General features: G+C 41.3%; 1 protein-coding gene across 2 annotated transcripts in view; it reads left to right on the top strand.

Moving 5' to 3' along the window:
• ELMSAN1 (ELM2 and Myb/SANT domain containing 1) overlaps positions 1–11,844 on the top strand; it is a 55,111-nt gene extending 43,267 nt beyond the window's left edge. For both annotated transcript variants that reach the window (XM_030949035.1, XM_030949036.1), the window contains exons 7-13: positions 664–767; positions 2,119–2,194; positions 3,342–3,430; positions 4,546–4,695; positions 4,899–5,072; positions 5,465–5,664; positions 6,754–11,844. In XM_030949035.1, coding sequence (XP_030804895.1) covers positions 664–767; positions 2,119–2,194; positions 3,342–3,430; positions 4,546–4,695; positions 4,899–5,072; positions 5,465–5,664; positions 6,754–6,955 — 995 coding nt within the window. In that variant the 3' untranslated portion in view covers positions 6,956–11,844. The remainder of the gene's footprint in view (positions 1–663; positions 768–2,118; positions 2,195–3,341; positions 3,431–4,545; positions 4,696–4,898; positions 5,073–5,464; positions 5,665–6,753) is intronic.
• The last annotated feature ends 931 nt before the right edge of the window (positions 11,845–12,775 follow it).

The following is a 12,775-nucleotide window of genomic DNA, read 5'->3' on the forward strand; positions in this document are numbered from 1 at the left end:
GGGAGGCTGGTAGGATTGGTTCTTTCAATCATGAAAAAACTGGGACTGTTGCTTCTGTCAGGCCAAGAGCAGCCTTTTACTCAGTGAAGCTTCCTTGGTTTTGTTAACATTTGAGAACCACACACACTCAACTCCTGTATTCTTGAGGGATGTTCTAGATGTAATAGTATTTTTAAAAAATGAAGTTGTGGACTGAAGTCAGGATGAGGAAGCAGGAGTTGTGGTGGCTAGTAGCAGATCTGGGGAGCTGACTGCTTCTGTTACACATGGGTTATGGCCTGTATAAATCCTGAAGGGAAGAGGAAGTGGGCAAGATTGGAAGAAATATTTTTGAATGAGAGAGAAAAAAGGGTTTTGTGAAATGGAAATTCACAATATAAGGGTGGATTCAAGAAATGTGTGAGGTGAAGGGAGGTGGGAAGAGCAGGGAAGAGATTTGCAAGAAATTCCATGTGTAAATAGTGCTGCATGACCTTGTAGTCTAATGAGTGCTGGGGTCCAAATTTGACCCAGATAAATTTGCAAGGACATTCAGCTTCTCTGAGTTTTACTTTCTGTTATGCCTATTTCTCCTTCAAAAAAGGTAATTAATCATGCCAATGCAGTAGGAAACTTCATTTTAATCTTCTTTTCTGGTTTTTTTTGGTACTCCTGTGGAAATAGTGGAAAACCTGCTAGCTGCTGCCTGTTCAAGCATTTTTCCTGGGGGTGGAACCAACCAGGAGCTGGCATTGCATTTCTTACACGAAGAAAAGGGAAGCATTCTGGTGAGTCTGCCCCGCTGTTCACCTCAATGTGGTCAAAGATAGAAAGGAAAGTCAGGTAACCTCTCATTCCTGAGAGGAGAGCCTTGCAAATTCCTTTCAGTGCATCTGGTTCCCATTGTTTGGTGTCCCTTCTATGTCCCTAATGTGGGTTCTGACTGATGTACAGTGCCATGTGCACTTAATGTATTTTATATTTCCAACTTGGACATGTTTGGCTTTCTAACAAACACACTGACAGTCTATCAGGGCAAGTGAGCCAAGACTGCTAAATGAATCTTAGATGTTGTCTTCCTGGAAAGGTTACTGTGTAGAAAGGAAAAATAAGAGGCTGAGGCTGAAAGCTGAGTCAGAGGGCAGTGTCTTGCACCTCTTTGTTTTGGTAGATCCATTTGATTTTTCTGTCTGTGTCTGTAGAGCAACTGTGCTGCTAATTTTATACCAGTATTGTAAGACATGATACACTTTCATTATTGCCCTGTGACATCTCTGGAAGGTAATATCAAAGAGCAGAGCAAACAGCAAAGCTTTGTCATCTTTTTATAGTTCTATGACTGATTTAGACTGACATAAATCTGCCCTGTGTTCAGGAGTATCCCACACTTTTGCCTGGCAGCTTGTTTCCCATCCTGTGGCACTGACATTTGTGAGACTGCATGGACTTGCATCAGAGAAGAGATCAAACAGAAAGTAGTTTTTGTGTGTGTGTGTGTCAGGTTTCTGGCAGCCCGTCGTTGTGAATGCTGCTGTTGGCATTAGAGAGGAGCAGGACTGCCTCTGACAGCAGGAGCTCATTGTTCAGGTGGTTTAAACTGCCAGTGGAAGCACGATTCTGTTGTCTCCTTCCTACAGAGTTTGAAAGCTTTCTGGTTTACATGAAAACTAAAAAGCAGCTTGAGAGGTGGGAGTTTTGTGTGTGTCATCTTTCAGTCACATGACTGCTGTTTTATTTTGAAATAATGCTTAGTCAAGTGAGATCAAATTGCAATTACTTGGATATGTAAAACAGGTATCATTTAGGGCAGCATTTTTGGATATGTGTGTAATAGGCCTTTGGTTAATGAGAGGAAACTGATGCAAGGTCTCTATGTATGGAATTAGCTCTCTCCCAGTACCCTGGTGGTTGTGTCAATTCACAGATGTGAAGAGGTGCCAAGAATGTACCACTTGCCTCTGGTACCCAAGATTAGATGGGCAATCAAGAATGTGATTTTTAAAGTTGTCCCACATGGTAAACTGTGCTCTGTTTCTTTTCTGTTAGTTTGCCACAGAAAAGAGGGGATTAACAATTGCCTGTTGTTTATTTTTAATACGCCAAACATTAAAGTAATTATTTTACTCGTGTTTATCCAAGGGAGCTCTGACCAAACTGCTGTTGAAGACGCCAGTGCGACCACCTACCCACCCTTTGGCAGATTATCACTACACAGGTTTGTCAACCAGAAGAACTCTGTGCTGCCTGCTTATATCGTTTTCTGATTTTTCGGGGTACTCTTGTTACATTACAAGAAGATTAAAAGAGCAGTCCTCTCTTGTAACTCAAAAGATGGCTTGGCAGAATTTTTGCTTATGCAAATTATGACACTTTAAATGTAAGAAACACTGCATTCTTCTGAACATGTGCATGTGTATTGGGATAGGTATGAGTTCTCATTTTCTTTATGGGGGAAAGGGAAGGTAATCCCTTGCACTAAGCCACAGAGAATGTAGAAAGATAGCCAGTATGTACAAGAAAGGCTGTGGTAACCTTAGAATCATAGCCTCTCTGGCATGAGTTTCCAGGGTGGAGTTAAGCAGGGGTTTTATGGGAAATAGGTTTCAAGCTTGCTGAAGAAGCCTCAGCCAGCTATGGATAATACCTGTTAGTGTTTATTCAAAATTTAAATGCCATAAGCTACCTTTGTCATCTTGCACCTAATTAGAAAATAGTCAGATGTGTGACACTGATTTCAGTGATCTGGAGAGACCCAAGTCACCTGAAAGATCTGATGTAAAGTGGTTGAGAGATGTCTAATAGCTGGTACCACAAAGCATAGAGAATACATTTCTTTGTTATTATGCATTTGTACTGTAGTTGTTGGCAAAGATTAGTTGAATAATATCTATAAGGAAGGAGGGGATTCGACAGTGTTATTATTAGAGGCAAGGAATATTTGAGGAATACTGGAGATGTAGTAGATCTTCAAGTACAGATTGCTGCTGAAAGAGAAGATCCTGTTCTGCCCCACCATTACCCTACTATAAAATCTTATGACTGGGTCACCACAAAGTGTCACTTCACCTTGCTTGGGCAACATCTTAGTTCATCTAATTGAGTGGTTTTGCAAGCTGAGCTGAGTTAACCTGTGGTGATGAGCACTTGATCTAACACAAAGGAAGTGTTGAGAGGAGAGCTAGAGTGGAGCAGTAAGGGAGGAGTTAACAGCAGTCTGCAGTTTTGCTGTAGTAAGCTCGAGGAGAGACTGTACCCTCATGTATGTAATGGTCTTACTTAAGGCAAACATGAAGAACAGGTATTTAAAAGAGTAAACATTTAAAATTGTATGGGCTTCCATTACAACTTACTTTTACCTACAGGATCAGACAAGTGGAAGGTTGCCGAAAAAAAGCTATTCAACAAAGGCATTGCAATCTACAAGAAAGACTTTTTCTTGGTCCAAAAGCTTGTAAGTTACTTTTGTTTGTTTGTGATACATTTTTACATGTTTGTTGAACATTTTATACAGGAAGTTCAATCTTGATTTTTCTGAAACCTCAGTTTTAAGCACTAGGTCCCACACTCAAAAGATTTCAGAGAAATCTCAGCCTGTAGCACAGCATGAAATCTCACCAGAAAGCTAGAGCAATCATGTTTGTTTTGCTTAACCCTGGTATTTAAACTGCATTACTTCCATTAGTCCATGCTACAGCTATCTCCTCTGCAGAGCACATTTATAGAGCATTGGCAGTGTTTAGCTTAAATGGCTTGCTGATAAAACTAAACAGAAACACATCTTTGCCACTGATTGAGAGGACCAAAGAAGGATATGAGAATGATGCATCCTTTAGATCTCTCCAGTGTTGTGACAATGATAGGAGAAATGATCACTCCCATGTTTTGATGAAATATGACATGTCAGCAAGGGGGAAATCACTGAAGGAGAGTGCAAAACCAGAAACTGCAAACATATTTACTGAATAAAACCCCCAAAGGCATTTAAATTGCAAAAGCTCAGAAGTTAAAAATATATTCCAAACATTTCAGAGGAATCACTGATGCAGAATATGTAGATGGTCACAAGTCCATGCTGATGATTGTCTACCACCATATTCCTACAAAATGCACATGGCCAAAACAGGAAGGGGCTGCAAACCTTCACTTCCATTTTTGGATTGGTATTCTGGTCTGGTCTACTCTGAAGTGCTGCTGCAAAATAAAGCTCCTCCATAAAACTGAGAAGCTGCTGTCAAGCCTGATAGCTCAGCTGGAACATTTCAGAGGCTAAGAGGTGCATTAAGCTTACAAAGTTCCAGGTTCTGTCACCTTTACATTAACCAGCTTTTCTTTGGAAAGTTTGTCCTCTAGTTCTCAGTGAATAACAGTGGCAGTAGGGGATATGCTGTGGGATGAGGCAGAGAGGCAAATATGACACAGAAAAAGAGGCTTGAACAGCAGCTGTGGTGGAATGGAAACTACTAAGGAAAGAAAATACAAAGTATATTTATTGCACCCCTAGTATTTATTTATAAATCTTTTTAAAATCACGTAATCCACTGGACTTTGATGTTTTTTAAACAACAGATAAAAACGAAAACAGTGGCTCAATGTGTAGAATTCTACTACACATACAAGAAACAGGTGAAAATTGGTCGGAATGGGACCTTAATCTTTGGGGACATTGATGGTGCTAATGAGAGATCAATAAAAGATGAAGCTGAAGTGGACATCAAGGTAAGGAATTTCCTAAATTTCTCTCACCTCTTTTGGGCTGTGGTTTGAAGTCTTGTGTGTTGTCTCATTTACCGGTCAAATCAAAAGCACAAACAATCTGGCTTCTCCACAGGAGTCCAGACTCACAAATTTGTGTCCTGTGTCACATAATGTAATTTACCTACAGGCATCAAAATTAACAGTTCCTTTATCTTCTGGTGAAGAGTTCCCATAGGTTTGCACGTGTTCTTCCTCTCAGAAGGGACATCTTCAGTGAGGAACAGGGGCATGTGGAGGAGGAGGAGGAAGAGGAAGAGGAGGCAGAGGAAGGGTTGGATAACAGAAAGAGGAGTGCTGATGCTCTGAAAGATGAACAGACACTACAAGATGGTGTAATAGTAAGTGCTGCATTGTGCATGTTGTGCTTTCTGTGCCACCTTCACTTTGCAAATGGTTTAGAAAATGTGGGCAGTTCCAGATGCAAAAAGTTTCCATCTCTTAACTTTTTCTGGAGCAAGAGATTGGGCTGAGGTAGATCAGAGTGTTAGTATCAATCAGACTGTGTGCTGTGATGGGAGAACTGGGGTGTGTAAGGTGGAAAAATGCAATGTATTCTTTGTGGCTGGTGGACACAGACGGCCATCATGAGAAATGTCCTTAAAATAGCCTGAATTTACCATTAAATAAAACCTTTGTCTGGAATGAGTGAAGCACAGGAGCTCGGCCACTATCTTCCTTCTGATGGTGGGTTTAAGTGTCACTTTGACTCAATTCTTCTCTCTTTACAAAGGCCAGCAACACCAATATGAGGAGTCACGAGGCAACTGGCACGGGCAGAACTGGGAGGAAGCCAAGGGAGACAACAGTGAAGCCTCGAAAGCCTATTACTGCTCCAGTGCAGAGGAAGAAGAGGAAACAGAAGATAAAACCAGATGCTACCAGTAAAACACAAAACACAGAAAACACATTTCCATGTAAAAAATGTGGCAGGTAAGACCAACTCTGCTTCCAGCAATAGTCACAGAATCACAGTAGGGCATCTCCTGTGGAAGCTTTTTCCCAAATGAACTTTCTGTCTTTCTATGTAGGCCACAGACATTGGCAATAGTTCTAATGAATTACTGCCCCACTAATACTTGCAAATTAAGGCTTGTTTTTCTTCAAATGGCCTGAGATACTACCTGCATTTCAGCTGTGTACAGTAGTTGGTGTTAAGCTGCACTTTCAAGCAGCTGCTGTGTTGGCCCTCTGTAATGCTTACATTTTTGTAACAACAAGTTTCTATGTATTTGCTAGATCACATGTAAAGAACATGGTATAGACTTAAGAACAGTGGTCTAGAAACACGAGACATTACCATTGTTATTGCAGCAGCTATTAGGCCAGTAGGTACATAGCTCATCTGGTTACATTTGCAGCTGTCTTTGGTGGATGTCAAATATATTTGTATTTCCTCACACAGTTTTAGTAGTTTTTGTAGGTCTGTTGTCACCAGAATCAAACTGTCAAGAAAATTCAGTTCCCTACATAAGTTGCTTACTCTTAAAATAACAGGACAAGCAGACAAAGCTTCTTAATGATGTCTGAACTACACTTGTGGCACTTCATGCAAAATCCAAATAGTTAATGGTGGAGGGTGGAGGAACAGATCACAGAAATGTAGAGTCAGAAGGAAAAAGCTCAGGTATTTCGAGCTCTTTGGACAGGGCTCAGGAGTGGCATTGGGCCATCATTTGCTTCGCTGCTTATTGTATTGTTGCAGCACAGGGGTATGCCTGAAAACCAGGGCTATGTTAAGCAGCATGTGCATAATTCAGATACCAGCACTGCCCCTCTGAATTCAGAGCTGAATGAGAAATGGCCACAGTAAGAAATGAAGCTCAGGATCCCCTGCTAGCATTGCACCTTGCTCTCCACGTGCCGAGTGGTGTTTGCTGTAGGTGCTCTATCGCAGTGCCTGTGGGAGTTCAGGAGCTGAAGCTCGTGAACTTGAGGCCGGAGCAGCAGAAGCTCTTCCAGAGAAGTATTGAAGGAGCCATAGGAGAGGCCAATGCTAATGTCCCTGTGTGCCTTCCTCAGGGTGTTCTACAAGGTGAAGAGCCGCAGTGCTCACATGAAGAGCCATGCAGAGCAGGAGAAGAAGGCAGCGGCGCTGAAGCAGCAGGAGAAGGAGGCGGCAGCGGCAGCCCGCAGCCAGGCCCAGCAGGATGGGAGCAGCGACAGTGGGAGCAGCAGCAGCGGGAGCAGCAGCGCCAGCTCGGATGAAGATGGAGAAATATAGCAGCAGACCAGAAGTGGAGGGAGTAGCAAGGCAGGACCCAACCTCCCTCTCGCTGGTCTCACTTTGTTTTGCTTGCACTTTTCTTACCTGAACCATCTGGTTTTCGTTTCAGTGCTGCCATTTCTTCATTTCACATGTTCCACTTCACCTTGCCAGTACTGACCAAGCCAGAATGGTGGATAACAAGATTTGTTTCAACTTGGATTTTTTTTTTTTTTAAGACTGATAAGATTTCTATTTATAATGATACCTGAGGTACATAATAGAACCATGTCACCTGCAGTGGAAGTAAGTTCTCTCAGGTCAGTCAGACCTTTCTTTTTGTTCTTGTCAGGAATTGTGGTAGTAGGACTCTTGGATATAACGGTTTCCAGGCTGGAGCAAGAAAATGAAGCTCTACCCTGAGCTAAGTATATCCAGTTACTGTGACACTGGTGATTTCTACTTGTTTCCTTTCTCAGCAAGTTCTTCCTTTTATTCTTTCCTGCCTTTCTTTCTGAGCAGTTATTCAGGCAGACAACACGTTTTGTGGAAAGATGGTGTGCACTTTTGACCTCTGTTTCACAAAAATGAAAAGTAGGATGAGCAAGACACTCTTCTTCCTTTTGAGAGGAAGTTTTATTTTTCAAACGGAAGCCTGAGGTCAGTTATCTTATGGCATTAAGAACATAGCAATGGATATGAAAATATCCCGTGGGATAAGAGTAGCCACAGGCCTTGCAGGTTGTCTCATCTTGGAAAACAAAATAGTCAGCCTTTGATTAACTTAAAGGAGTCTGGGCTTCACAAGTGCAATCTAAAATGAAAATTGCTGGGTTTGAATTTACATAAATGGGAGCAAGTTTCTTTAGTGAAAATGAACCCAGATCTTCTTGTGTGCTAGGTTGTGTGCAACTCAAGAATGGGAGGAATGGAGTCTCATCTCCAGCAGTCATCCCTCTGAGAATGCTTTTACCTCTCAATATCCTCTTCTGTCTTGTAGCAGCCCTCATTTACTCCTTGAAATTGCCATCATAAAGCTTTTGTGGCAGGGCCCTAGTTTCCCAGGCAGTTGCTGTCAGACAGTATGTACAGGAGAAGCTTGTCACCTACTTGCACACCAGTGGCAGGGCAGTGCTGCCTGCTGGGTTGTCCTGCTATGTATGAGCTGTTCTCTTTGCTGAAAGGCTGACTCTTCTTCAGAACTGACACAAGCTGGTAGCCCAAAAAGTCTAGCCACCAAAAGCTGCTGGTGAAAGAGTTAGGAAGAAGTGGCCCAGGTGACAAATGTTAAATTCGCACAGGATTGTTCCATACATCTTCATAGCCCACAATTATCATTATTTTGTAAGGATGCAGAGAATCACTTGTGCTTCGTGGCCGGCTGGTGCCATCCTGTAGCCTGGCTGCCCAGATTCCTCCCTCCATCCAGTGCTTAGGAGCAGCAGTGATCCCCAGCTTCTCGGGTACTGGCACTGCATCAGACCAGACCGTACTGAAGGAGCCGATCGCTCCTGCCTTCCCCAGCAGGGATCCAAGAGATGTTGTTGTACATGAACAACTGAGTGTGCCTGACTGGCAGATTTTTTTTATTTAAATCTTGATCCTTCCAGCTGCTAGATAAATTCCTGGTTAACTATAGAAAGAGGCTGTAACTCCAGCTTGTTGTCTTTCAATCTTCTTGCCCTGTAGTTTTATGCAACCATGATGGCTTCACTCTTTTGTTTGGGAGGCTTTGTATTGTACAACGTTTGCTTTGACATATCTATGCCTTTGCACAGAATCCTTTTTCTGAATAGCAGAAACAGTTACTGCTCTTACAAAATCAGGAGGAACATCATTAAGGACTGCACTCTTTGTAAAGTTGACACTTTCACCTGTAAGTGTTCAATTTTCTGTCAAGATTGTATTTTTCATTCCTATCAAACCTGGGGTTCCTTTCAGCATTTAGATGACTGTTTCATGTTCCTACATTGAATGGATCTTGTTGACTAAGTAAGAAACATGGCACATTGTGAACTGTTAAAATCATTCAAAAACTGCGAAGAACTAAAAGCTGCTTCTATAAAAGAAACTTAAGCAAATCAGTCTTCCTCTTTAAGATTTCAGTGTTGATTTATATTTTTTTTCCTTTTATAAACTGGGGGAAATGTTTGTCTGCCATTATCTTAGGGCCCTTGGAGAGAACAGAAGCTTTAGCACACGGTGTCAGGAGGAACAGTAGGTGAACCAACTGCAAGCATTATTAGTCTTCCAAAGGCCAGATCTTTCACTGATTCTCCCTATTTTAGGAGACTGATATAATTTTTCCTCTTGTCAAGGACAAGGCATTGAGGTGCTGGTTAGAACAAATCAGAGATTTTCTTTACTTGCATAAAAATGTTGTGTATATTATGTACTGATTCCAGTACTGGTTGTTTCTCTCCCACCCTGCTGCAGTTTAAGTAGAATTCAACAGGAAAACTGGACACAGTCTGTTACTGGAAGAAAATCAGGAAAGGGCTTTTCTGAGGATAACCTCTATAGCAGCTGTGGGTTAGCAGGCCTGACCACAATCAGGTAAATGTGCTAAGTAAGTGGCATCAAGTTGGAATGTTTCTGAGCATACTTCTAAATTGCCAGTAGCCCCCAGAAGACTTCTTTTCTGGCATGGTAGTAACTAAAACAGTTCCTCGAAGTGTCATCTTAAAAGACAAACAAGCAAACCAAGCCTTCTATTCACTGGCTTACAGAAGGAATTTGGAATTGATCCTGCATTTGAATTAGAGCTTGCCTACTAGCAAAAGTTGGCAGAGACTTGTTCTTTAAAAAAAGAAGAAAACCAAAACCCAAACAACCAATACCCAGTTTCTGTGGAGAAAGCATTTAAATGGAATTTGTCTAATCTGGAATGAGTTATGCTCCTACTTTTTGTGGGGGAAAAATAACTTGAGTGGCTCTTTACTGCAGCACAGCGTTAATTTAAGTTTGTGTTATTCCAGTTAAGATTGAAAAAACCCATCCCAAACAAACAAAACGCTTCTCAATGCTCTGTTGATATGTCTGTTTTAAAACTCCATGCTCATTATTTCCCATTGTTTAAGGCCTATTGATCAATCCCCATTTAGTGTAAGGGTTTGCTGCTAATTTACAAAAAAGGCAGAAGAAAGTCATTAATTTGAACAAGGTGTCTCTTCACTTTGATAAACAAATGGGAACAAATATTTATAGAATGCAATTCTGTAAATGTGTACTAATAGATTTGCCTTTTACAGTGCAGGATCAGGCTTCAGGTGGTCATATACCCCACAGTCAAATGGCTGTATTTCAAATCATTACCTGCTTGAGCCTTGATGCCAGCCCTGGGCGTCATGGAGATGCAGTGACAGGTCACGCTTGCCCTGATCACATACTTCTGCCTGTGCTTCTGCCTGCCCTTTACAGATAGATTCAGTCTTTCAGGTCTGTGATCTGCATGGGATAGCATCTGAGTTTGTAAGACTATGTGTGTATGTAATTACTAGATAGATGCATGCACTTGTGATGCAAATCTGATATAGCTGTGGGTGTTTTGCAGTCTAGCTGCAAGAACCACTCTGCGTTTTAATTTACTTGATGTTTGTTCTTTTACTGATACAGGTGATGGTATCAGAGAGAACTTGGCTCTGTAAGTTGAAGGGCTGCAGAATTTCACTCAGCTGTGCAGGACCATGGCATTTTGCTGGCTAGAAAGAGGTAGGGATGTAGCTGCTTAAAGGCAGGACAAAGATAGAAATTCAAAAACCTAAAGGTAACTCATCTGTTAAACCCATTGTAGATAAAGTCCAATTTAACTAAAAATAATCTGATTTATAAACTGAGGCTTTAGGTCATTTTTATCACTGCAACAAGCTTAGATTAAAAGCAACACTTTTCAGAAAAAGTCTTTCTTAAATCACAAATGTGAGCTTTCTCACTCTCTGCAGTTACACACTTCTTAATTCTCTTTCAGGCAGTGGACTAGAAGGTTTCTGCAGATACATACTGTATTTTAAAGAAATGGGAGTAGGAAGGACTATAACCATAGGAGTCTTGCTTTCATACAATGGCACATTCAGTCCAATGCTTACCAGAAACCTTATTCTAATACACATTTTCCCACACAAACTTTCTCCCTGCTTTATCTTCTGATGTATGTCTGGAAGTTTATAAAGCTTTAAAGAGACAGAGAAGTGAGTCTACAAATCATGTTTGATTTCTGGGGAGGGGTTGAGTTTCTATGTAAATTCATCACTTGGGTTCAGCTGCTTTACTTTCCCTCCTCTCCTGTGTCATATGTTAGGAAGACACAAACTTTAAATCCCAAGCTGTCTAAGGATCTTTCTTTCCAAGACTAAGATTCCACTGACAGCTGAGCCTGAAAAAACCCTTAACTTCTCCAGATTAGAAGACAACGTATATTTTTATAGAAATGTAATTGTGTATTTTAAAAAAAGTTTCCTGCAGCTTCTCCACCTGTATTTTTCCCCTTGTAGCCCAGATTTGATACAAACTTTTTTGTGTTCATTCTTTTTATGTTCTGTTTTTAAATTTGTAGTCAAAGCTTTGGTGTACTGTACAGGAGCAGTCAGCCTTTGTAATTACTGTATAAATGCTTTATTATAAAAGTATATTACTTTTATTTTAACAAGTGAGCAGACACTTTCTTTTGTGTGTCTGCTGCCTAGGGCACCTTTTAAAAGACTGTTACATGTTTAAAATGTACATATATAAATATATTTACCTGTTGCTGTACAGTTGTGATAGACTGGACTGAATTTATTTTTTGTGTGCTTTTTTATAAAATATTAATACACTAAAGGAAATCTTTGCGGATGTGATTGTAATGTACTATGTAACTTATTTACTTAATATCCTCTATATATCTAAAAAACCTTTTATTAAATGAGGTTAAAAAAATAATCGCAGAGTTTCTCGATGGTATGAGGGAGTGGCTGGGGGCTTGTGCAGGCTGTGATGCACAGGAGCTGTCCCGAGTCCTTCTGTCCCGAGTCCTTCTGGCTGGTCTTCTCTCTCTTCATACCCACCTGTTTCCCACAGCAGCCCTAGAGGCTGTTTCTCACCTTCCCCTGAGACACAAGCCTGCACCATGTTTTATGTCTTACATCCAAGAAAGTAACTGGCACCTGCCAGGAGCCCAGAGAAATCTGCAGCTCCACTGCATTACAGAAGTGTTGACGGGATGTGTGTTCCCCTCCAAGCTGAGCACCCTCGCAGAAAGACAGAAACAACCTTGACAGTGTGCTAGGAATTCCTGGGGAATAGTTCTAGATCTGCTGTGCTCTAAGTAAGGCCAGTGGGATTCTGACACTACCTGAAACAACTACAAAGACCATGGGCAAGGCAAAGACATCATGGAGTAACTCAGTACCTGATGGGCCTGCATCAGATGAGAATTCTGTGATGGCTTCAGTTGTAGATCACATTGTATCACACTTTTCAGTGATAAAGTTTGAAAAAGCTTTTAGTAAATACTGTCTTAACATCGTGTAGCACCACCAATATACAAACCAGCTGTTTTAGTTCTACCACCTCTCTGTGTCTTAAAGGCACTTATCTGTTACCTGAATCTGAGGGGGGGATTTAACAGGTTTTGTTACACAGCATGTATTTAGTTTCTTCTGGCAGCAGTTGGATCTCTTGGTTCCATCTATCCTCAAAACATCTTCCTTCTGTTTTGTTACTTTGCCTTTTAGTTAACTAGGCCACACAGGTCTTCTCTCACCTGTGGGCATGATGTCTTTAAAAGCTACAAATGCTACATAAAGCAGATGGCAGAAGTGTGTACCAGTGCCTGACCGGTCTCCTGTGAGATTGCACTTA

Source organism: Camarhynchus parvulus, chromosome 5 (genome assembly GCF_901933205.1).
Source record: "Camarhynchus parvulus chromosome 5, STF_HiC, whole genome shotgun sequence".
In the NCBI taxonomy this organism is placed as follows: domain Eukaryota; kingdom Metazoa; phylum Chordata; class Aves; order Passeriformes; family Thraupidae; genus Camarhynchus; species Camarhynchus parvulus.